The following is a 26,326-nucleotide window of genomic DNA, read 5'->3' on the forward strand; positions in this document are numbered from 1 at the left end:
TCAATGACTGCAGATTTGGGGCAGGGGGAGGCCCCAGAGGGGACCAAGCTGACAAGAGCTGGGGAGAGTAGGTTAGAGTCTCCCCACCATACAGGCTGAGCTTTGGGTGAGGCCTTCGGTGTCAGTTGAATTCAACAGACATTTACTGACTGCCTACTGTATGCCCGGCACTGGGTAAAGCGGAGGGCCGAGCCACAGATGAATCCAAACAAGGAAACCAGGACGGAGTTTAGGTTTGCATGGCCCGGGGACATCCATCTAGCTGGCAAGAGGAAGTCCTGCCTGAACGTCTGGGGTTCACTCCAGACACCAGCAAGGCTGGCTTTGAGGAGCAAGACTAATTCCAGAGCCAGTCAGCCGAGTGATAACCTTCCTGCCTCTGTTACCACTGGCTCAGGGGCTGGTAGGCCTAGCATGCTCAGTGAGGATTCTGAGGCCTGGACCCGACTGCGGCTAAGACAAGAGGAGCTGACAGCGAAACGGTGGCAGGAACGTCGAGCTTTCCTTTCAAGTACTTCGGCAGTACCTATTCACAGGGAAACAGTGTGTCCTTCCCTCATGATCTCTGGTGGCTCATTAAATAAGGTTCGGCGGGACGTCCAAAGCAACATTCAGGAGGCTCTCCGCTGTGTGACTCCGTATGCTTGAAAGGCAACACAAGGGAAAAAAGAAGTCCCCGTTTTCCCTCACTCAGACTCGCCTGCCTCTCAAACTGGTCAGTGAAGTGTGACTGTAGGTCGACTTCGAGGGTCCTTTTCTTCATTTTGCAGATCACCGCATTAAAGAATGGATGTTTGTTGCGGGCCCTGCGGGGACCTGAGACAGACAATGCAGTGTGCTGAAGAGAGAGATTCGAAGAGCGTGTGGGTGTTTTCAAGAGCCGTCTAATTCATTACTTGCGACACTTCTGCAAAGTGGGAGCAGATGATTTTTGTATCACAGAGAGGAGAGATGTGAAATGTGGGGGGACGAGTGAGCGGAACGGGCTTCTGACATCCCAAGTTGGTCACTGGTGAAACCTGGCTGTCTGCCCCGGGGCCTCAGTAAAATGATTTGTTCTTTAATGGATGACAGTTGATTTTGAACCATTCGAAGTCCTGTCTGGGAAGTCTCCCTCCTCCCCCCGGAGTCCCCTTCCCCCGGAAGTTTTGTGTGAGGACATCTCTGCTGAAGGGTCCCCTTTAGCCAGGGCCACACGCTCTGCCCCAGCCACACACACATCACTGCGCAATCATAACACGAAAGAAAGCTCTAGTGCTTTCGGCCTTGCCCATTCTTCCCTCATCCTAAACCGCTGGTACCCCTGCCTGGACTCATGCTTTAGCGGGGGGAATACTTAACACAGTGGAGACTCTTCCATTATACTAAGTCTCTGCAGCGCAGGCCTGGGTGGATCTGAAGCTTTGCCCTGACTATTCATTGCAAGGTTTATTCATCCTGTCTCAGGAAGTCCTCTACAAATAACATTTATTGAACACCTCCTGCACATCGGGCGCTGCGTTCAGTGCTTTCACGTGATAACAACCCTCATCCAGACATGCTGGCCACCGTTGGAAGCACATTGCCTATGTTATCCTAATTTACTGGCATTCGGGATATCAGGTAGTCCTCTAGACAATGCAGGTGGCATCATCCCCATTTTACGGATGAGGAAACTCGAAGCCCAGCAGGGTTTCATCGTTTGTCAAAAGGCGCACGGTTAAGTGGTGGAACCAGCTTTTGAACCTATGTCTTGACCACGAAGCCGGTGCTCTTTCCGCCGCCGCGTGTCCCAACCCTTCTGAAGCGCATTTTGTACTCGCAGTCTTCGTAAGCTCTCAGATGTCGTTGAGGTATGTGACCCGTGGTCTGACTCCTGCTCGGCTCTTCTATTTGGGGGAGAGTTACAGCCCCATTTAAGTCCCACCAGCACCGATGCCAATAATAGCTTGAACGGCTACTGCTTGGTCCCTCTGGGCCCTAGTTTGCCCATGTGTAAGAGGAGGGCGTGGGACTAAATGATTTCAAGGGCTCTTTCCAACTCCGATATTCATTCCCATGAGTTAAAATCTAACTTAAAAAAAGAACTAACTTAAAAACAGGTAAAGATCATTTCCTTTTGGCTTAATTCCAGTGGGACAAGAAAACATCTGGTTTTCTGGGCTAGCTCTCTGGTCTAGAGGGACTTGATAAATGAGTTCGGGGTGATTGAATAATAAATCCCCACTGCACACAGTGTTCTGTTACATCCCTACCCCGCAGTTACTGAGCTTCTGAGTTATATATCGCTTTCTGGTTTTGTAAGAGTTAAACTGGGCCCAGGTCCTCTCCTCCTTGATATGTCGTCCCTCAAGGACACCCCCCAGAGAACCCTTCAGCGGTGCCGCCGGTCCTGGCCTCTCATCCTGACTGGTCAGGTGGTTGGGCTCACGGCCCAGAAGGCAGTTGTCACCGGTGTCCCCGCACACCAGGCCCTGCCTATCCTGGAGTCGTTCTCACAAGAATCACTTTGGCCTCCTTTCTTACTTTTCTCTCTCCTCACCTCGAGGTTCATCTGCAGAGTTTGCTTCTTTAGACAAACGTTCAGGTGATCCCATCTCCCCCATTTTCTCTCTACCTTCCCTTCTCTGCAGGGGGGCTGCTCCCCACAGCCAGACTCTTCTCCCTGGGGCGGGTGATTCTCAACTTCTCACGCTTTCCTCACCATCTGGAAAATATTCTTCACTTCTATAGGTTTAAATGACTTCTTGATTATATTCCAAGACCAATCTTGTAGTCCCTCCTCACAGGGAGGTTTGAAACTAGGTTAAAAAAACAAAACAAAATAGATTCCAATACAGTTATTCCCTTCTATAGCTAATGCCCACTCAATGAGATATAGATTGTTCACATCTCTCTGGTTTCTTCTCTAGCTTTTGCTTCCTTTCTGTTGAAACGTATTTGTAATTAATCGCTGAAAGGCTATTGTTTGAGGACAGAGGTACTTCGTGGAGTACGGTGGATACATGTTTCTGGCACTCTCCTGCTTGAAATTTGCTCTCCAGTGGTACTGCTGTGCCTACAAATATAGAAAATATTTTCTTTTAAATACGTGCATAAATAAATAAGAAGCAAACTGTTGCTAGCTCTATTAAATGCATTTACAAAACTCAGCTATTCTTACCTTTGCTTTATTTTTCTGTTCATTTATGTGAATTAAGACTGCGTGTTGGATAGAAAGAAGAACATTTTGTTAGGCCTCTTAATACGATGCTCTAGTTTGTTTTGAAAGCTATTTATACTCTTTCAATTATCCCATTTTTCCACAGTGATTATTGTGGCTGGAGTACTTTGCAGAGAAACGAGCTGATAAATCAGGGGCTGCATGCAATACCACAATCTTTCCATAAGATGGCGCTCTGAGAATGTGAGCTCTATAACTTACTCGTAGATGTCTATATAATCTGGCAGCAAATTAAGCTTTTGTAAAATCACATATTTTGGGCGGGGGAGAGAGTCAGTCCTTCTAAGACTTGCTCTGAAACACTTGCCACCATTCTAATGCCTAGGGGAAGAAGGAAAGTGAATTTTCTAGCAGCCTCCCTGTCTTATATCAGTGCTAGCCATGTTTGAAATCAGCAATGTGCATTTCAGGAACCTTTCAAAGAATGGAATTTCTTCTAAAGGGGGGATTGTGATACTAACAACTTGTGCTTGTTAGAAAAGCCCCTCTCTGGGTCTCAGTGTCTTCACCTGCCAATGAGTGGATCGGACAAGATGATCTGTTAAGAGTGCTTCCATTTGCCGTGTTTTCTACATTTGAATTCATTGATTTCTTTCCACTACACCCTTGCTGCCTCAGCCAGCACAGAAATGGGAAGAAAAGATCGCCCATTTTACGCTTGTTTGACTCTATTCCTCTTCTACAAGTGCTCTCTTTGCTTCAACTGTCCCAAGACAAGCATGCCCAGATGTCCTGTTTTAATTAGGTTCCTTTTCTCTTTATGGCTTTTGCACCGGTCTCCCCCCTCCTCCCCCATCCCTGACCAATCTGCCTGAACAGAAGCATGTCCCCCTTTTCACTTCACGAATAGGGTTTTCTTGGCATTATGGCATTCACTTTTGTGCTAAGCAGATACCCAAGTGGAGGAGAGAAGGCAAAGGCACCACGTGTAACGCTTAAAGGGTGACGCTTCTCAGATCGCATGGAGCATGTCCAGTTAAGAAAACTTTAGATTCCGGGGATAGGAACCTCCTCTCCCTGTTCATTTTTTCTTCTCTGCTGGCCGGTATTCACTGCCAGAGCCACGTCAAAGCTTAGGAAGGAAGCAGTATTCCTGAGAGAGGACAATTAATCTAATTACAGATGAGTGTCACTAAGTAGCTAACTCATCGTTAAAATCCTCCATGGCCCGCAGCGTCCCCGTTCCCGACACTCTGGGCCGTCTGTGGGTGAGGATCCGCGCTTCAATGGCTTGTCCTCATTCAGAGCCTCTCAGGAACCACGTATGCCCGTGGCACAGAGGGAGAGGACGGAAATGAAGTGCTGCATTAATTAACTAATTAATTAATGCCAAACTATGGAGACACCCGTAACCGAGTCCCTCTGGGCTTGAAGCCCAGAGCATGCGTGTTACATAAAATTCCCCAGGGCACATCACGTATGTCACATTTCTGTAGCCAAGGTGCTGAAGGCGGGGAGTCATTGAACACAACATTCTCGTGCATTTGTTTTCCTGTTTTCCTCAGAGGTTTCAAATCACCTTTGGTGCTTGTCTCGTGGTATGGTGCTGGTGGATTTTTTGCTTCTCTGACCTCAACACCGTATCTCCCAAGGACACGTATATTTCGCCGAATAGTGACACTGTTGGGTCTGTGTTTAGGAGAAGAAACTCCATACACAGGGCTTCTCCCCGAGGGTTTTCGAGGGCAAGCTCGGGGGTCTGCGGAGTAGGTGAGGAGAACTGCCGTCGCGTGCCCCGTGGTGAGCCTTGAGGAGCCTCGCGGGTAGCCCGTGAATTGTGTCATACAGTGGAGCTGTGTGACGAGGAAATGGCACATGTCTAGTCAGCGTGGACCATCTCTAAGAGAGCAGTAGTGGCACAGTGGTTAGGAACAGAGGCAGTTGGGGCACGTGGGCGGCTCAGTCGGTTAAGTGTCTGACTCTTGATTTTGGCTCAGGTCATGATCTCACCGTTCACGCACGGGATCGTGCCCCACGCCGGGCTCTGTGCTGACAGTGTGGGGCCTGCTTGGGATTCCGTCTCTCTGCCCCTCCCCCTGCTCGTGCTCGTGCGCATTCTCTCTCTCTCTCTCTCAAAATAAATAAACTTAAAAAAAAAAAAAAGAACAGAGGTAGCTAGGGCTGCCTTCCAGTGGAGCATGTGACTGTCAGCCTTGGGGTTGTGATTTCAAGCCCCATGTTGGGCGTAGAGATTACGTAAAAAACTAAAATCTTAAAAGTCACAGAGGCAGCTAAAGGTTGCAAACTCCAGCTTTCTTGGGCAGGTGACTTCACTGCTCCGCACCTCAGTTTCCTCATCTGTAAAACAGGGCTCATAATAATAGTGTCTGTCTTGGGGCACCTGGGTGGCTCAGTCGGTTAAGCACGCGACTCCTGGTTTCAGCTTCAGTCACGATCTCACAGTTCATGGGATTGAGCCTCAGGTTGGGCTCTGTGCTGAGAGCACAGAGCCTGCTGGGGATTCTCTCTCTCTCTCTCTCTCTCTCTCTCTGCCCCCCCACCCCGCTTACACATGCGTGTGTACACGCTCTCTCTCTCTCTCTTTCTCTCTCAAAATAAATAAGCATTTTTTAAAAACTCCAAGGAAAATAATAGTGTCTGTCTTATTGGGTTGTTCGGAGGAGTCAGTGAGATAGTACACGGTTTCTTTTTTCTTAGCGCTGTGGACCGTATCTGGCACAGAAAGCGTTCGGTTCTGACCGCTATTGTTATTGTAAGTACCACGAGGTGCTTTGGGTAGTAGGAAAGAGAACTAACCAAGCCTCTGCCCTCGAAGACCTCACAGACTTTATGGGCTGGCGAATGGAATGCACATAAGAACGGAAGCAAGTAGGATGCTCCTCACGATCCAGTTACACACGAGGGCCGCGGGTCAGGATGAATCAGAGTGGTTCACGGAGGCCCTCGGTTCCTTTCAGGAAAGGTCTTTTAGGCCCCTGCGGGGAAGGTGAGCAAGACCTTGAACACCTTTTGAGAGAAGGTACTCATAATAATGTACATCCATATTCGCAGCCTCACTGATCTACGGTCCTTTTGAAATAAGCCAGTTGGAGTTAGCTCGTTGAAGAGGAGAAAACACACAGGCGGTGTTTAACCTAACAAAGCAGAGTTCGTGACCTGATGATGAGCATCTGAGGTTTGAAGGTGTTCTGGGGTGACATCGTGCATGTTGCATTCTGTAAATATCTGTTCTGACATCAGAAGTCACCTTTAGGCTGGGCTGCTAGTCGTGGCCGACATAACTCTTTACAAAAATTAACTCCTGGGCCGCCTGGGTGGCTCAGTCAGTTAAGTGTCCATCTTCGGCTCAGGTCATAATTTCCCAGTTTGCGGGTTCAGCCCCGTGTTGGGCTCTATGCTGACAGCCCAGAGCCTGGAGTCTGCTTTGGATTCTGTGTCTCCCTCTCTCTGTTTCCTCCCCCGCTCCTGCTCTGTCTCTCTCTCTCTCTCTCTCTCTCTCTCTCTCTCAAAAATAAATAAACATTAAGAAATTTTAATAAAAAAAGAACATTACTAGATAAAATTTCAATCATTAAAAATTAAATTTTTATAAAGATTTAAAAAGTAAAAGATATGGAAGAACGTAAAAGAAAAAATTCACAGTTCCCCAATATCGCCCCTTGCTCACCAGAGGTAAGTGCTATTACCGTTTCTGAAAAATGTTCTGTATTTGAACACGCATAAGGCATAGGCGAGTGATGCATACGCATGACCATTTTTACCCCAAATGGGATCACACTGTACGTTGGTGACCACTGCTTGTATCTGTGACAGCGTATCTTGGATTTGGTTCCGTGTCACCGCCTATAGATCGACTATGTTCTTTTAACGTCTGCATAATATTCCATTACAACACTCATTGCTTTTAAGATTCCATTCCATAATTTGTCTGCCTAAGGAGAACAGGGGAGAGAGGACAAGGACCCCGAGGTTTAAAACAATCCCACGAAATTTAAGCCGCTATGAGAATCCGTCGGATCGGTACTTTTGGTTACTGCTTTGCAGAATATGTAAAATAAAGGCAAGTTTTAGGTCTAAGCCCCAGGCCAGCTCTTCCTAACACTTCTGTAACCAGAAACCATGCTTAATTTACTAAAGTCCTCTGAGGATTTAAATAGCACATGGATAGAGCGGAACAGTGGATGCTATTTCGACTTTCAAAAAGTTTGGCAAGCTTTTCAACCCAAAGCTGTTTTTACGAAATTGAGTCACCAAGGGATTGGAGAGCAGTGTTTTGTCCTGGCTCCTGATCCGTGGCTTGGAGATAAGAAACAAAGAAACAAACAAACAAAAATAGAGTGAAAGGGACGCTTTTCTGAATGGCAGAAAAGAATACTGGAGGGCTACAAGGGATCAGCTCCGGGACTAATTTGATTTCATATTTATAGATGATTTGGAAGAGGAAGTATAGGACAAAATTGCTACGTTGGCAGATGTCTTTACGCTATTCCAATGAGGATCGTAAACTTCAGGAAGGACCTTTGTTTTGTAGGAGCAGGCATGAAAGTGGCCGGCAAGCTTCGATATGAATAAACCCACAGAAATGTCTCTGGGGATGCATTCCTGAAGTTCATTTCCGAAGATTTATAATAGCCCTACCTCTTTATCTGTGAATAGGGTCTCTGCTTCAGGTGTCAGTAGGTGCAAAGAAAGGGACAGTGAAGTTGCTGGTATCATCAGGAGGGAGATGGTATTTAAACAGCATTATGTGGACGTAAAAGAGGAGACTAGTGAGCTGATTGCCACAAGATATATAAATAAAGAATGCTGCTTTGCGTTTCTCTAGCATAGCCCCCAAAGGCAATTGGTATTCGATGGCCAGTGATTTGTCTATTCACTAACGTTCAAAGTGAAATAAGCCGAATAGGTTAGGCTATCATTTCAGAAGAAATGCAGTCAAATGATCTCTTCAACTGTACCACAAAATATTTTCCTGGCGGGCTCAGGTGGTAGAGCGCACGACTCTTGATCTTGGGGTTGTGAGTTTGAGCCCCACGTTTGGCGTAGAGGTTACTTAAAAAAAGTATTTTCCGGGGCGCCTGGGTGGCGCAGTCGGTTAAGCGTCCGACTTCAGCCAGGTCACGATCTCGCGGTCCGGGAGTTCGAGCCCCGCGTCAGGCTCTGGGCTGATGGCTCAGAGCCTGGAGCCTATTTCCGATTCTGTGTCTCCCTCTCTCTCAGCCCCTCCCCCGTTCATGCTCTGTCTCTCTCTGTCCCAAAAATAAATAAACGTTGAAAAAAAAAAAAGTATTTTCCTTTTCAGAGGGCAACTTTTCATTATGAAAGTCAGAACTAGATGTCCTGACCTCCTCTGCCCCAACACATGTTTTTCAAAGCATGTCTTTCATACTGGCAGATACATTGTATCATGGAAGGGAACACCTAACAGAACCAGATCAGTGTCTTCAGAAGTTTGGAATTTTCGGTAATAAATGATAAAGATGTCTGCCCCACCCACCTCGCGGTGTGGTTGAGAAACTCAAGCCAGCTGGATGATAAGAAACTGCCTTGTAAAGTGCTATACAGTAATACGGTAATATTACTTATTGCATGTTGTAATTTGGGATTAGAAATAGGAGGTGATTAAAGTCTAGGAAATTATCCTTTATAGGTATTCATGCAAATGTGCAAAGACTGGTATACAAGGATCTTCTTTGCATTGTTGTTTATATTAGCACATTATTAGAAGTGACTCATTTGTTCATCAGGGATTGGATAAATAAATTATGACATAACCACACAGAAGAATGACAACAAGACATGTGTGTTGTGACATGGAACTATGTCCAAGATACACATTAAGTGATAAAAAGCTGCGACTCAGCATGACTAGTATGCTTCCGATTTGGGTTAAAATTATGTGTTACTAAAAGTGTGTAGAAACCCCTAGAAGAATACATATGAAACTGTTAGCCATGCTTCTCTCTGGAAGGATAGGATGGTGGGGAACTTTTACTTTATGCTTTGTTTATTCCTGTACTGTTTGAATCGTTTACGATGAACGTTATTATTTTTGTAATTTAAAATGTGATGAAGGGGCACCTGGGTGGCTTAGTCGGTTAAGTGTCCAACTTCGGCTCAGGTCACGGTCTCACAGTTTGTGAGTTCGAGCCCCGTGTCGGGCTCTGTACTGACAGCACAGAGCCTGGAGCCTGGAGCCCGCTTTGGATTCTGTGTCTCCCTCTCTCTCTGCCCCTCCCCTGCTTGTGCTGTCTCTCTCAAAAATAAATAAACATTAAAAAAAACCCAGCATACAATAAAATGGGATTAAGGGGCACGTGGGTGGCTCAGTTGGTTAAGTGTCCAACTTCGGCTCAGGTCATGATCTCATGGTTCATGAGTTCGAGCCCCACATCGGGCTCTGTGCTGACAGCACAGAGCCTGGACCTGGTGCCCGGAGCCCGCTTCGGATTCTGTGTCTCTCTCTCTGCCCCTTCCCCACTCGCGCTTTGTCTCTCTTCCTCTCTCAAAAATAAATCAACATTAAAAAAATTTAATAAAATGAAATGTGAATAAAAGAAACATGAATTTGCCCTCACCCTGACTATTCTGTTATAATTGGGCGGGGGGGGGGGGTGTGTGTAGAAGGTGAGGGGCAAATTTATGTTGCGCATGACTTGGGAATGCCTCCTGAAAAGAAACCCGGGGTCCAAAGCCCGCAGGAAATGGTGAGAGGAGGAAGTGGAGGAAACCGAAGAGGTAAAGAACAGGCAAGCGCCTTTCTTTTTCCACTAAGTGGAAAGCACACTCAGAGTTAAGGTCCCTTCTGCATGCCCCCCTAACCGAGGCCCAGGACCTCCCTTAACGTGGCTCTCATCTCTCTGAGCTGCCTTTGGCCCTTGCTCTTCTGGACACCACCCTAGATCCAGAATACAATAAGGGCGGAGACTTTGTGTCGGTCATTGTTGTATCCCCACCTCCTAGCAAAACAAAGAATGTTGAATCAATGTTTGTTGGCTGCTGAGTGAACGTTCTCCATTGCAAATAGACTGTATCTTGAGCGGTTTACTTTTGCACCATGGGGTCATCCCATGGTTTAAAAGGCTGAACAGAGCTTGTGGTCAGCTTGACCACTGGTGCCACGTATAGTTAGCTTTTATTTGGCTCGGGACTCTCCTGTGACAAAGCTTTTCTCTACTTTCCCCTTTCCAGATATAGCCAGAAGGCAGCGAGGAATGGCATGAAAAATCAGTTCAACCTCCACGAGCTGAAAATGAAGGGCCCTGAGCCAGTGGTCAGTCAAATCATTGACAAACTGAAGCACATTAACCAGGTAAGTGATACATTGGACAAAAATGGAAATGGCAAAAAATGAGGGCGGGACTGTGTTGCTGCATTTTCGTCAAAGATTCTTTCTGTTAACAAGGACTTCTGACCCTTGTTTTTCACCCCGTTTTTATTTTGTTTTATTTTATTTTATTAAGTTTACGTATTTAGTTTTGGTAAGCTCTGTGCCCAGTGTGGGGCTCGAACCCATGACCCTGAGACCAAGAGTCGCACGCTCTTCTGACTGAGCCAGCCAGGCGCCCCTTCGCTCCACTTTTAAATTATGAAGGTAATTTTGTAATACTAGAGAAAACTCGGAAAATGGAGGGGAAAATATTTCTCACAATCCCACTACTCTATCCTGTTTTCATTTTTACCTGTTCTTTTCTAATATTTGTTCAGAAAACCACAGTCACACAGACTTTTTACATAATCGGAGCTGCGCAAGTGATTTATAGTTCTTAAAATTAGCACTATATTGGAAGCACTTTTTCTTGTTGTGACAAATCTTCATATTAATCATTTTTTGTGGCTGCTTGAGATTTCTTTAAGTATTCATCATATTTAATTAGCTTGCTTTTGCTGGACATTGAGATTGCTTCAAATTTTTTACCGTCATAAATAAAGCTACCTCTTCACGCCTGGTGCTTTCTTCCTATCTTAGATCATTTTCTTAAAATATTGGAATTACCAGGTTAAAGGATGTGAGCATTGTAGTACATGTTTCCAAATTGCTTTCCAATGGGGAGATATCAGCTTTCACCGCCACTAGGAAGATACTAGAAGACCAGCTTCACTGCACCCTTGCCAACTTCTGACTCACTGCCATGCACAGAGACACCCACAGATTCCCTTGACCTGTACACAGAGTTTTTCCTCTCATGAGGCGTTTAGTAACTAAGACACAAATAGAAGTTAGTTGTACCATCTGCTTGTGATTGCTTTGTGGCCACAATAAAAAAAAAATGCCACCCAAAGTGCCACCGTTTACCAGAGTGACAGTGTTCCTGCTCCGTGATCCATGGGTGGGAGGGCCCTGGCACCCACTGACTTCTATTTGTAGCTTAGGAAGAACTTTAATGCGACTAAAATCCTATGCAAGAACAGAGGTTTCTGTACGAAGACATTGGCATGGTTTTGTTTTTTAATACGAAGGTTAGCAATGACATTTTTGTGGTTCTTAGAAAATGTTAGGAAGGGCTTTCTAACAGTGGTATATTTCACTGCAAATGGCTTTGTGAAAATATTTACAACACACTTGGGTGGGACTCCTCCAGTGCCCAATAATGTGCTCTGTACCCAGTGAGCACTTAATAAACGGTCGTCAGCGCTGCTAAGCATGTGACAATGACAGTATTGGCCTAAAAGATCCTTCTTTCTGTGACATCACAACCTCGCTACGTTCTACGAAGCCTGGTGAAAGATAGTAGGATTCTTTCCAAACGCATCTCTGAGGGGGTCGGAGCACAGTGTAGACCACTTCCGGCTGGACATCGAGGGCATGATGTGCTTTACCTGGGGACAAGAGCAGTATTTGTCCTCTGAATGATTTCCAAATGATCTCTGACCAGCTGTATCTGGGTGGCTCCACTCAACTGGTGAGGTCCCAACACTGGTGACGCCAAACTCTCAGGCGCTGTCACTGTGCCTCTAATCCTAAAAGAATACTATCAGTAGATCTCTTCGGTCAACGAACCTTGAGGGACACCTGCTATGTGCTCAGCCAAGTGCTAGGGGCTTTGGGATTCACAAGAAGTCTAGTCCTCTGTATTCACAGCTTCCTTGGTGGGGAAGCCCAAGCACAGAAAGTGCTTAAAAGTAAGAGGCAGCCTGTGATGAGGAGCCAGAAGAGGGTTTTTGTGCGTCGGTTCTGGCTGGTTTGTGTAGGCCTGAGGTGGGCCAGCCTAGGGGAAGAAGGAACGCACAGGGGGCAAGTGCCAAGAGCTGCCATAAACAATGAGTGCGTAGAGACAAGAGAGGGAGCAGCAGTCCCAGGAAAGATCAAGGGCCCGAGCATGGACCTCCCCCGTGGTTAAAGGGAATGCTGTGTCAGACATGGGCTCCTATGTGATCCAATGGTCACTAAAAATACAGCCTTTCGGCAAAGACTTTGCACATTTGATATTAATCCTATGGGAGACCGTGTGGGGTAGTGGGAAGAGCATGGGCTTTGGATCCAGATGGATCTGAATTTGGCTGTGGATCTTACTAGGTGTATAACCTGGGGCAAGTCATTCGACCCGAGCTTCAGTCTTCTCATCCGTACTGTAGAAAGATATCAAAACCTCTCTTAGAAGGTTATCGTGAGGATTCGAAATTTTATCTGTTCCCCCCCACCCCGTTGTAGAAAACTTGACTAAATGACACGTGTAACGTATTTTATATATTCTATATATTTTTCATATATACATAAATGTATATAATTGCATGTGCATGACAGATAATACGTGGCAGTTAAGACTATTATAATTCAGGATTTCCTCTGCAGGCAGGACTTGAGTTTGAAGGGGAGCGGTATGCCAGTACTTTTTGCCCGTCTAATCTGCTCCCCCAATTTGTGTGGTTGTCGATCCCTTTGATGTGTCTCTTCCTCCTCCGTACTGTTTCCTTCTTGTGCCTTTCCTCTGACTTCCAGCCACAAGAGCTGAAACCACTTCATAGGTAGGGAGGTGTATATCGTGAGAGTCGAAAAGTCACCTTTACAGTTTCTTTCTCCCACCTCTGCAGTAAACGCGTATGTGAACGTTTTTGGTTCCCTTACAAATACCATTGAGCAACCAATTAATTCTCATTGATAGACCAGTTTTACCTGTTTAAGTAGAGCTGTTAAAATTGGTTGGGCTCCAAACACCCACACTGAGTTCTTCTTCTCATCTGTCTTGCTTTACATGGCAAAACACATTTGTTTTCAGACCTTCGATAAAATTTGTATTTTGGCTGTGATTCAATCCGAAAGTGAGACATTTTAGGAAAGTCGAGGAAGAATGTTAGGATGGCAGTAATGACGGCGAAGAAGATGATGATGATGTGTCAAATCTGTATAGCATTTAGGCATTTTTCAAAGTGATTTCTTGTTCTAAACGTCTAACTGGTTACATTGGGAAAAGTATTCAACCTGGAACAGTATAAGATACAGTACCGTCACAGAATCATTCTTTTCAAGAACTCATTGTGACCTTTGGACATTGCCTCATCCTTACTGACCCTGCGGGGTAAATGATAAATAATCTTTGTCCCTTTTTGTGGCTAGGGAAACTGAGGCAGCAAGCCAGTGAAGGCTGTGTGGGCATGCTGCCAAAACGTCCGGTGAGTTCAGTTGAAAATGCGATCAATCATCCAGATGTTGCTTCCCATACACTGCCAAACATCTGGATTCACTGAATGCCTCACTAAAAAAAAAACCCCCCCCCCCCCCCCCCCCCGCCCCCCCGCCCCCCCCCCCCCCCCCCGCCCGAAAGAATCAAGTTAACTTGCCCAGGTTCACATGTAAGTGAGTGGCGAGTCCCGGAGTACAATGTTGTTTTCCTAGGCCCCTCGCTGGGTGCCGTGTCTATGAAACTCCAGTAGGATGCTCCAAAAGACGCATCTGTAGATGCAGGGCTACTTCTGTCTATCTAGGTAGGTATGCCCATGTGTGTCCATCCAGATGGGCTGCAGCTCGGCCATTTATGAGCACTTCCCGAAATAACTCTTCACTTTCTCACATGGAAATTCTCAGCTGCCTCCTTTCAGGTTATACTTGCTGTTGATAGCACTGGAAATAATATATTCACTAAGGGAATAAAGTAACATTATTTCCAGATTGACAGTCCCGTGGTGTGACCTTGAGGGGATGGGTTCAGGGTCAGGCCTGGGCCCCTTTCCTGGGAAGGCCTGCAGGTGTGGAATGTCCTCCCCTCCTCCTTCTAAGCCAGAGTTCATGTGTAACATTCCCACGATTGGAAATGAGGACCTTTTTATTTCCTTTTCAGTTTCCAGTTTGTGTGAGGATTTATTGTCGTGTGTTAGCAGAGGAACTGGACGCTTTTAAGGCCTCGGCGTCAGTTCTGAAATTTGCTAGGCCGTATTACTTTCAAACAACAACAACAACAACAAGTTTTATTTTTGTTAGTGTTCTGCTCCAAGGCTCCTGCGTGGAGAGAAGACCCCCCAAACACCAAGAACGATCACAATACCTTCTTACCCCGACGATATTGTGGGCCATTTGCCCTCTAACCTAGCCTCGTTGGGGACGTTTTCTCTCTAAGAGTAGCTCTGTAGTTAGTGCGAATTTAGCAGCCCCTAAACTGCTGTCAGTTATTGTTCCCGAGGAGAATCTAGCTGTTTATTGTTTGCCGCCAGTTTCAGTTCAGGTTCAAATGAAATTCCAGAAATTGTTTCCTGCCTGTTGTAAACAGTCGAAGCCAGAGCAGTCAATACCTGCCCATTTGGTGTCTGAGCTTTTCATTCAGAGCTGGATAAAGTCTCATCTGTTCGGGATGGCTGAAATGTCCTGCTGAATGGCGGGGGAGTGGACGAGGTGGCCTCTTAAGATTCCTTCCAGCCGTGTGATTCCGTGATTTGTAGCTCAAGGTCAGCCTTTAACCCAGCACCCTCTTGTGAACAAGTCTTGTGACTTTATTCTCTGCCCTGCCACTCTTTTTAAAACACCCTGTTCCCAGGTCACCCCTTTCTACTTTGTAACCTCTCATCTTTTCAGAGATTGTTCTCTTCCCACCAGTCCTCCAGCCTGGGCAGATGGAACTTCAACTTGCCCTCCCCCCCCCCCACCCAATTCTTCTGTCCTACTGCCTTGTTCCCGTTAGGCTATGAAAGCATCAAACTATGAAAACACGTTCGCATTCATCACCCCTAAGGTTTCCCTCCTCCGGGGCCAGATAGGCGACCTGTCTTCGGATCACGTTAGCCACGTGACCCCACGCGAAGGCTATCCGTTCCGCCACATAATTGCACTCCACAGTTCAGTCTGTAAAGCTCTTTCACGTACATTAGATACACTGATCTTCACGATGGCTCTGAGAAGCAGGCCTTATTGCCTACATTTACCAGATGAAGAAACTGGGGGCCCCGGAAGGGCTAAGTGACCTACATGTAGTGAGTGGTAGGCCTAGGCCTACAATCCAGGGCCACTGATTTCAGTCTGTGCGGCCTTTCCTTATTCTTCTTTAAGGCCACAGCACACCTTGCTCTGGTTAACGAGTCTAGACAAAGAAGATGTGCAGGAGTGCAAGTAACTGAAACTCTTTAATTTGTCTGACAATTTCCGAGTCCCTAATACAGTAATTTCCACGGTTGAAGCTCTGAAATCACCAGCAAAGAAAGGATGAGCGTATTGTTTACCAAACTTCAATTAGGAAGATTCTGCAAGGGGCGCCTGGGCGGTTCAGTCCGTTAAGCATCCGACTCCTGGTTTCTGCTCAAGTCACGAGCTCACGGTTCGTGAGATCGAGCCCCACATCAGGCTCTGTGCTGGCAGCATGGAGCCTGCTTGGGATTCTCTCTCCTCTCTCTCTCTCTCTCTCTCTCTCTCTCTCTCTCTGCCCCTCCCCCCGCTTGCTCAGGCCCTCTTTCTCTCTTTCAAAATAAATAAATAAACTTTAAAACATTTTTTAAAGAGGAAGATTCTTTGAAAACCAACCACCATGCTAGATGGTGTGGAAACAGAGACACTTTGTGATGTGGCTTTGAGTTATACACAGCAGACAAACTTTCTATTAGCTGTCTCTAATTTATAAAATGATGTGAAACGGTCAAAAAAATGTAAAAAGTGAATCAGACAGACAGTAGAGTTTCTCCATTTCCATCCCCCTTGGCAAGCCCCTGAAAAGTATTTTTAAGGTGCCTGCCGGACCACTGTGTCATGAAAAGACACTAACTTTTGAAATAGCAAGTTAAAACTTTTAATAAGTTAAAGAGTAAAGTGGCTAAGTGTCAGAGAACTACCCAGGACATTCCTTAGCATGTGATTTAAAAACAAAATCTTTACATGAATCTCAGGCATGGTAGAAAACACGGAGCAACTTTTTTCATAGTCTTCCCACAGTAAAACCAGCGAGAGTCATAAAACACTGGCCTCGTCCCATGGTTGCTAGAAAAGCCAACATTGATCTAAAATTTCAAAATAAAAGGAGAGTCCTTTTGAGAGTCAGATTTAAATAAAAGGCCTTTCCAAACGGAATTATGTCCCAGTGTCTGTCACACTTAGCGTGGCAGAACTTTAGTAATGGCCATTTCCATATGGAGTCAGAATGTGTGTGTGTGTGAAAGACAGAGTGTCTACAATGGCATGTTAACAAGAGCCAATGAATGACTTCTGAGTTACAAAAGGACAATGTGAGTTGGTCTTTAAATACCAGACCTAGACTCTGCGGAGCTAAACATCATTTCATGAAATAAAAGGGAATTAGCTGATGCATTCCAAAACACATTTATCATTAAAAAATCTTCTGTCATTTTGCTTAATAGCCTGAAAAATAATTACAATGTCTGGTGGCTTTGGGGAGCATGTGTTTTTAATATCTTAATTACCATGTGCAGTTTAATAACCCTGCACCAAGAAGAATTCCCAAGTATTTCGTAGTAAGTTTTTTGAAAATGAACTCTTGGCTATATTTAGAATCTACAGGATTAAAGGTCCTTAAATTAGGTCATGTATTTTGGTCCTTGCATATTAAATGAAATTACTCAAAAATGGAAGATGAGTCAGGGGTGGTGAGCCAAAACCTTATGGGTAGCAGTGTTGTGGTAATCTGGACTTAGTAATGAAGGGAAAGACATTATCTTTTTCCATTGCAGTATATTACACTCTCTTGTGAGTGTTTTGTTTTAGTTAGAAGTATTGGACATGTCAGCTATGGAAAGACAAGCTCTACTACATATGACGAGATAATTCTATCAAACTACAAAGGTGACCAGATTTACAAAGTTAGAGACAGATTTCCAAAATATCTCTGAAATCCGTAAGGTCTCATGTGCTATTCACATTTACCTGCTGGCCAAATGCAACACAATTTTTACGAGCAAACGGTTGTTCTCTACCCGCCCCCCCCCCCCATAAGCCTTCACTCTAAGCAGTGTATCAGTAAGTGCACACTCAAAGACTATTCAAGGAATTCAGAGATAATTTTTTACCTAGATATATTTATGAATATGCCTCTTGCCTCTGGGCTGTCAGCACCTTAAATCTGAGACCATGCATCTAGTTCTCTCTTTCGTATAGCACCCAACATCGTGTCATGTGTAGACAATATATATAATATTTTATTGGTCAACTTATTCAAAGAACTCAACCTTTGCCGCTCAATTGATTTCCTAATTTAGATTCAATTTAAGGCACTCCTCACATTCAATATTAAACCGGCTTCTGTGCCAAAGGACAAGTTTACCTAGGTGCAGGGTTGCAGTTAGCAGGGGCCTTTGGGTCATAGGGTCCAGCCCTCTGATTTTACAGATGAAGAAATTAAAGCCAAGAGAGAGAAATGACTTGTCCAAAGTCATACTGCCAGGAAATGGCAAAGCTGAGGCTGGGAAATGAACACGTCAATATGTTGCAGTGCCATTGCTCTGGCTTCCAAAGGCTCCTGTGTACCATAGAACATTCTTGCAGGCACGCAAGCACACTTCCTTACGCAGTACTCCTGAGCACGGCAGAAACCCATTCTTCAGCAGTTTCATCTTTGGAACCAAAAGCAGAAGAGCATGAGGCATGACCTTGCTAATTATTTACCGCCTATTATGATTAGTACCTAGTGCCTGGTTACAACAAGTACATCTTGGTGCCCGTCGCCTCACTCAGCCCACGTACCCGTTGCACGCACACCACGGTTGGAGTGGGGGCGTCTGCTGGGGTCACTGAACCCAAAGCAGGCAGAGTCAGCGAGACTTGTCCGCGGCCTCATACCCACCCCCAGAGTCGGCCTCGGGCTCCTGTCTACATCCAGAGCTGGTCGTTCTGGGACTCTCATGCTCTGGATCTCAACTCGTCCAAGCTTCCTGGGTGCACTGTACTCCTTTATCTTAGTGCCTTCTCCCTCCTTCCAGAATGGCAAAATTAGCATCATGTTAGTCAGTGGGCTTCTGTGCCAGTTAGCTCGGTTGTTCAGGCAGTGTATTCAGATTGTGTTCCATAGGGAGTAGAGATGTGGGAGACAAGCTGTGGGGGGGTGTTCTGAGTCCCCATTCCTATTTTAACCAGCACAGCTACATTTTTAAAATCTGCTTTACATATCCGTCTTCTGAGTAAGATTTCACTCAAACAAAGGGTTCCAACTGCTAACACAATAAGATGTGCCCTTGAAGCTCACATGAAAGGTTTTATCCCATATGAGCCTTTTTTTTTTCATTAGAGCATTCGTGCAACAAACGTACTACTACATGTAAGACAGTCACAGAATGCCTTCCAGTCCCCATCAGCCACTTCTGAAATGAACTGTTGGTTAAAATGGGGACCAAACGGGAGAGTGTGAATGACTAGGTGGAGACATTATTCCTACTGGCAGTGATGTTCCTGTTGGAAGGCCCACATCCTTGTACTCGTGAGCCAAAAGTATCTCCTTAGAATCTGAAGACCGACACATCTCGGTTTTCCTTGCACGTGCCATTAGGATTCTGCCGATGTGAGTGAAACTACACAGGGCAGACACTTTTGCCCCTGGGTGGCAGCCTTTTGTTCGTTGGCTCAACCAAATGTGTGGCCTCAGTCCTGTGTGCCCCCGTGGTTATTTGAGACCTAACCCTGTACTGTAAACTTATTTGACACGTGACCAGGGATGTTTCCACATCCTGTGTGGGCTCGGTGTTAGTACTTAGTGCAATGTAAAATAATAATAATGGGGTCAAGTCTGTATCCCTAGCTGTATGCTTGCCTTAGATAGCAACCGTAGTGATTTTGCATAGCAACTGTTAAGTGGAATGTTTCCAGCAGATTTCTAACGAATGTCAAAGTGAAAATTACATTTTTATTAATATGCACTGCAGTAAATCGGATAGTTTCCCAATCGGGTTTAAGCATGTTCTTATTTGTTTAATTAGTTGACTTGGATATTATTTTCTTCATAGGCCATATTCTACGAAGGCATCACTTTTCAGAGTGATATCTATTCTGTATCATGGGCAAGCAGTTGACAAGAGCAAACAAAGCTAAGAGAGTTACTCTTGTGGTCTGTCATAAATAATGAGGCCCAAGTTCGCATCAGTTATATCCCAGGGCACTGAAGAGTCTTCTGGTTATTATCATGGTATCACCGTTAGCAAATTTTTAACCATCACGACAAATAGGAGAAGAGCCAAAAGACTGGAGAGAGACCTGGTTTTTTACCCTTACCTTTAATAAGGGGTAGAAATTGAATTGTGAAAACCACAAATCAGGGAGCCTGGTATCACATCTTAGCGAAATTCTAGACAAGATTCTTGGAGAGCATGAGCTTTTAGAAGCCACTGTGATGATTCCTAAAAGCCACCGTGGGCTCACTCAGAACAAATCAAGCCATTTCCCCTGATGTGTGTGTGTGCGCGTCTGATTTTACTACATCGGGGAATGGCAGAGACATGGCGTACCCACATTTCAGCAAGGTGTTTGACAGAGATTCCTGTGATCCTTTTTTTTTTTTTTTTTAATTTTTTTTTTCAACGTTTATTTATTTTTGGGACAGAGAGAGAGACAGAGCATGAACGGGCGAGGGGCAGAGAGAGAGGGAGACACAGAATCGGAAACAGGCTCCAGGCTCTGAGCCATCAGCCCAGAGCCCGACGCGGGGCTCGAACTCACGGACCGCGAGATCGTGACCTGGCTGAAGTCAGACGCTTAACCGACTGCGCCACCCAGGCGCCCCCTGTGATCCTTTTTAAACAAGCGACAAGTAATGTTGGCTGAGTGATCGTATAGTTCGGTAAATGTGAAGCTGATTAACTATCATATGTGAAGAGTATTTTCTTAACATATCAGTGTCAGCCTGGAGAGAGGCGTTTAGTTGTTTGCTTTGTACTTGACCCTTACTGCCTAAAGTTTTTTACCAGTGACTTAAGACAGGGAAGGCATAATTATAATATTTTAGTGGCAGAATGAAGCTAGGTGGGGTTAGCGAATACATAGATAACACAATCAGGATCTAAAAATATCTCAGTGGGCTGGAATGGGAGAGAAAACCAGCAAAGTGAAGAGTTACAGGGATAAATGCAAACAGAGTATTACATGTAGATTCACAAACATGACTATGTAAGCGCAATGGGGGAAACCCAGCTTAGTAAACATGTTTGTTTTTTTCAATTATGATGGAAACAGCAATAAGGAACAATGAAACCTTCACTGACCCACAAGAATATATCTCTCAAATATAGTGATCACTTAGCAGCTCTTTTGGTGTCGGGGCCATGATTGGTGGGGTAAAGGGGGACATACATGTATGTGTATGTTGGGGTGGGGGGGGCGGGGCATGGAAGTGAGTGGCCCGTGAAACATTCTTTACCCTGTTTAAAGGTTCAAAAGGCCTGGGGTGCATGGGTGGCTCAGTCGGTTAGGCATCTGACTTTGGCTCAGGTCGTGATCTCGGAGTTCATGGGTTCAAGCCCCGTGTCGGGCTCTGTGCTGACAGCTCAGATCCTGGAGCCTGCTTCGGATTCTGTGTCTCCGTCTCCCTCCGCTCCTCTGCTGCTCTCTCTCTCTCTCTCTCTCTTTCTCTCTCTCTCAAAAAGAAATAAAAATAAAATTATTTACAGGTTCAAAAGGACTGTTTTGGGATGGTAATGTTTACCGTTCCACGTGAGTTTTGGTTAAACCAAAACTATCTGCTTTAGTTGTTAAGTCTTACTGGTGTGTGATTTAGAGTCATTGTAAAAAAAAAAAAATTGGGAGCCATGGCACGGTGTAATCTAGTTTGGGGAAACTACAAAGACCTTAGAACCGAACATAGATTTATGTTCAAACTGCAGGTACATCACTTTGTGGCTGCCTAGATTTAGGCCAAATTGTTGAACCTCCCGGTACTCAACTTTCCTCATCTGTGAAATGGGTATACTACGATCTGTCTTGCAGCGTTAGTACAAGTGTTAGAGATAATGCCTGTAGTAACACTCAATACATTGTAGCTACTCTGTTTCTTCATATTATAATGGTATGAAGAGTCAGCATAAAGGAAAGTCCATAAAGGGAGTGACCTTTTGAGTGGCTTGATTCTCTTTGCCTCAGTTTATCAATTTCTGGAATGGAAAGACTGCAACTTTTCTAGTTTAGATTGTTACTTAAATGATTTCAAATTCTAAATATAATAATCCAAATCCTAAAGATTCTTGGAAAAATATATCTAGCCAACCTTCGACAGATTTTTGAACTATTTAAAGTTTAGTTTGGCTCAAAGTAACTGAATGGAAAATTAAGATGATAAATGTTTTAAAATTTTATATATATATATATACATATATATATATATGTATATATATATATATATACATATATATGAAGGAGTGTGTGTTTAAATCAAGTTCTTCAGATTTTCCCAAGTTTGAACTCTGCCCTAAAGTGGGGGATCTATAAATAGGCAGTCTGCCCTTAGAGTACAGCTCTGAGATCTTACCACATGATCCCCAAGTCCCATTTTATCTTTAGCCCCACCAGGACCTTTCATGGAAGGATGGTATGGAGTGAAGATACTTCAGAGCTATAAAGTCAGGGCAAGTTAATCTGCATTCCTTTTGCATTTTGCCCTCTGGTTGAAGATGGTGAGAGGTTCCTATATTTAAAACCCGGCTGACATGATATCCTTATTGGCAGATGCCTCCCAGGAGGTATTTAGAATGATTTTGAGCGGCATATACTATGTTCGTGAGCGTGTGTGTATTTCACATGCCGACAGAACAGAAAGAATTCACAGGGCTTGGGGCTACTGAGCTTTCTCGAGACGCCATCACTCTCAGCTGTTGGGGTGATGTCACAGATGCCAGGAACACTGCCTAGGCCCCAATTCCCGGAGCTCTATTTTGCACTGCGGAGCCTAAGGCAGACAGGACCCATTCCATGGGCTCCACCATCAAAGAACTTTGGAATTTGTTAGCCACAGGCTGGGACCAGCAACCACTTGTCGTCTGGGCAAAAGGAGAGCCGCCCCCTGCTGCCTGAGCCTTTGTCCCTGCCTGGGATACCATGGAAAATGGGGAAGGAATCCAGACTCATTAATGAGCTAATACAAAAGATGAAGCCAAGCCAGAGGCAGTTCGTTAAGGCTGCATATGGATTCTCGAAGGCGGTTGGAAGGATCTCCAGATCAGAACCCAGTGGCGCTGTTGCCTCTGTTTGCCAGACCCAAGTAGAGTATCCCTGTGGGGAGCCATTTCCATATTGCTGATTTCTTCTTTAGGGAATGCCAGGCCCTGAGCTGTCACATACCAAACTTGGTTGATCAATAAATACAATCTGTTAACCCACCGGACAAATGACTGTTAAAGCCACCGGTTTCGTCGTAAGATGCTGCAGTGCAGCTCAACTCTGAGCTTCCACTGGATTGCATGGCTTTTGCTCTTGCCTGTCGTTCCTGGAAGTCGCTTAAACCATGACTGCTTTTTACTTTAAAGTTGTATTTATTTAAGTAATCTGTATACCCAGTGTGGGGCCCGAACTCACGACTCCAAGACTCTAAGTCGACCGACTGAGCCAGACAGGTGCCCCCAAACCGTGACTACTTCTGTGATTCCTTTCCAAATTGAAACTCATCGGGGAAAAAAAAAAAAAGTAAAATATAATGCGTATATATGATATGTGGTTTATATAGTATATGCCATATATAAAATCTCCTCACCATTTGTTTATTTAGCAGTTATTTATTGAATGTCCACGTTGCATATAGTGCTGAGTTTGGTGGGCTCTGTGGATAAAGACAGAGAAAATCTCCCCATACACATTTGTCATCACCTGCTCATATATCGTTACCGTTTGTATTCATTTCTTCAATATTGAGCGGCTCTGTGTGCCAAGCAGTGATACGGCCAACTTCAGTCCAAAGCCTAGAGTAAGTGTCCTGAGAGAAATAGAAACCAAGTACTATGCAAGCCCTGAGAAGGGAAGGATTAATTCCCACCGAGGGAATTAGACAAGACTTCAAAAATAGGTAGCCTTTAAGCCAGGCTTTGAAAGATGAGGAGAATTTTGACGGATAGCGGTTGGAAGAAAGGATCTTCCTGGCAGAGGAATGTGGAGCGAACAATGGCACAAAGACATGAAAATATGTCAGTAGCCTCGGCCTGATGGAAAGTCTGAACTTTACTCTGTCAGCAGTGGGAAGTCGGTGAAGGGCTTGGAGGAGGAAAGCGGCGTGGTCACATCGGTGTTTCATGATGTTAACTCTGCCAGGAACGTGAAGGGAGGTTTGGAGATGAAAAATCGGGGGCAAGGAGTCCATTTAAGCCATAGCATTTGCAAAGCAAAGAAGTAAAGCTTGTTATTAACATTCATTAACCTTCCTTTCCAGTGTCTGGTGGAATAGGTTAGGGGATAAGAGCTGCTCTGTCCCTGAAGTCAGGCCACTCATCTGTCGGTCATTAGCTAGGACATAGCAAGGGCCGTAGCTTGCAGTGGGTTGGGTCTTAGACAAGCAGGTAGCATGGCGTGACCTTCCCAAAGCAGACCAGTGCCGTATCTGGGCCCCACAGTAGAAAATTCAAAGAAAATTCTGGTACCTCCAGAGATCTGTCCCTCATTGAACCTCAAGTAGAAGTTCTCACAATGAAGCATTTAGATTCCCCGATGAATGTGTTAACTATTACTTTTTAATCAATTTGTTACACGCTTTTTTTAGTCGGGATTCCAATTAAAAGTGGCTCCTTGGCTGTTGAATGTTGAGTGCCAGCCATCCGTTCACTGAAGCCTCAAAAATTACCAAAACTGTGAGAAAGATTGAGAGAGATTATAGTGTTTTTCTTCAGCTGCCACTGTGGGTGCTTAGATGTGCTGGAGAGACTACTGTGTTTCGTGACAGCCTCACAAAGAGGAGTGAGGGAACCCGAGGGAAGCACTGACTGTTCGCCTTCTCCAACCTTCTTAAAACACATTTTCCCATTTGTTATCAACTCCTGTGTTTTTCTAATTATGGCAGCCACTTAGAGTTGGTGCTGTTTCCCCAGAATGGTCTCCAAGAACTTTATATACTTTCTATATAGGACCCTGCTTGGTAATGTTGCTCAAGCATGTGCTGACAATGAGCTGACCCGACCTTTCACCGAGACCGGCTGGCGGGCCCCCGACACTGCTTTTTCTCCCCACCGCAACACTCCCGTGGCCTTGCTGGTCAGAGCAGATGCTAAGAAGGCAGATAAGGTGTCTTGTTCGGGCACTGCAGGAGCTTGTTTACAGCACTTCCCCAAGGGTGGGGTCTCGTCCGCCCAGCTCGTCGCTATCTTCTTCGAGAACAGTGCCTGGCACGTACCAAGCGACTAGGAGCCATCGCATGAATCTGTGAAGGCTTCTGTTCCAGTTTGTGACTTGGCTGTTTTCCTCCAGTGTGGTGAGACATTCTCCCTCCAACCGTGATCCTGTGCCTGTGCCACCGTTGGGGTTTGGAAGCAGATAACGCGTTTCCTAGTTTCATGGGTGCACAACACGGGCGGAGGGAAGGTTGGGCCCAGAATGGATACTCAGCGTCTCAGCAGTAGTTGGTTTGGATGATGAGATTTAGGACGTTTGGCCTAATGAGATGTAATGAGATTTTTGGACTGGGAGTTGATGCTGAAATGTGTTGAGACTTTGAGGATGTTGTGATAAGGTAACTGTATTTTGCATGTGGGGTGCACACGAATTGATGAGAAAACGTATGTGTGTGTATAGAGAAAAAGCAAGAGAGTAGGGGGGGTTCTTGCCGCCGTCAAAACAATCATAAGATGTTACGTTGGAGTTTTGTCTTCAAAGCATATGCAGAATATTCCAAGTGTGACAAGAGTCATCTAAAATACTCCTGCCTTGACTTAAAAAATATTTTACTTAGGGGCGCCTGGATGGCTCAGTCGGTTGAGCGTCTGACTTTGGCCCAGGTCATGATCTCACGGTTCGTGAGTTCGAGCCCTGAATCGGGCTGACAGCCCGGAGCCTGGAGCCTGCTTCAGATTCTGTGTCTTCCTCTCCCTCCGCCCCTCCGCTGCTCACACTCTGTCTCTCTGGCTCTCTCAAAAATAAAGAAACATTAAAGAAACAGTTAAAAAATTTGATTAATTTTTTTCCAGCCTCATTGAGATACAGGTGATATATAACATTGTGAAAGTTGAAGGTGTACCGCGTTTTGCTTGGGTACGCTTCTCCGTGCAATCTGATACCCCCGTAGCATTAGCTAACACCTCCATCGTATCCCGTAATTACCGTTTCTTTTTGGTGGTGGAAACACTGAAGATCCCCTCTCTTCCTTCGCTTTCTTGAGAAACATGGTGGAATGGTACCAACGTTTTCCCCACGAGCGCTCGTTCCGTTAGGCAGCAGGTGGAATTCTTGTTGATGGAGACCCCAGGCTATGGCCTACTCTCTCCTACTACGCCTGTTCTGTCCCATAAAATATGAAATTAATTGGGGATGGAAAAATCTATTTTATCCATCTAAGCTTAGCTTGTTGAAGTTTGAAGAGCTGAGATAAAACAGTAATCCATGTGCCTATTTTATTTCTAGACTCCAGCCTTCCTGGGTCCTGAAGCCCCGCGGTGACTCATGCCTCAGTGTTAGGTAGCTAGATGTTGGGAAACTGTCTGATTTGCGAGTTATAAAAGTGAATAAAGTGACTAGGATCGTTAGCACCACCTACCCTATTTACACAGATTTCTCGTGCCTTCCCCCAGGAAATAGTCTCTATGAGGAAGGACAGAGGAGTCTGCGATCTTGTCTACCTCCAGCATATT

At 45.2% G+C, this 26,326-nt stretch overlaps 1 protein-coding gene across 2 annotated transcripts in view; it reads left to right on the forward strand.

Annotated features, from left to right (window-relative positions):
* Positions 1-26,326, forward strand: part of GPC3 (glypican 3) — a 391,248-nt gene that overhangs the window by 280,223 nt on the left and 84,699 nt on the right. For both annotated transcript variants that reach the window (XM_040468088.1, XM_040468089.1), the window contains exon 5: positions 10,355-10,475. In XM_040468088.1, the coding sequence (XP_040324022.1) occupies positions 10,355-10,475 (121 nt within the window). The remainder of the gene's footprint in view (positions 1-10,354; positions 10,476-26,326) is intronic.

The sequence above is a fragment of the Herpailurus yagouaroundi genome, unplaced genomic scaffold (genome assembly GCF_014898765.1).
Source record: "Herpailurus yagouaroundi ecotype Mexico unplaced genomic scaffold, PumYag 67681, whole genome shotgun sequence".
Lineage (NCBI taxonomy): Eukaryota > Metazoa > Chordata > Mammalia > Carnivora > Felidae > Herpailurus > Herpailurus yagouaroundi.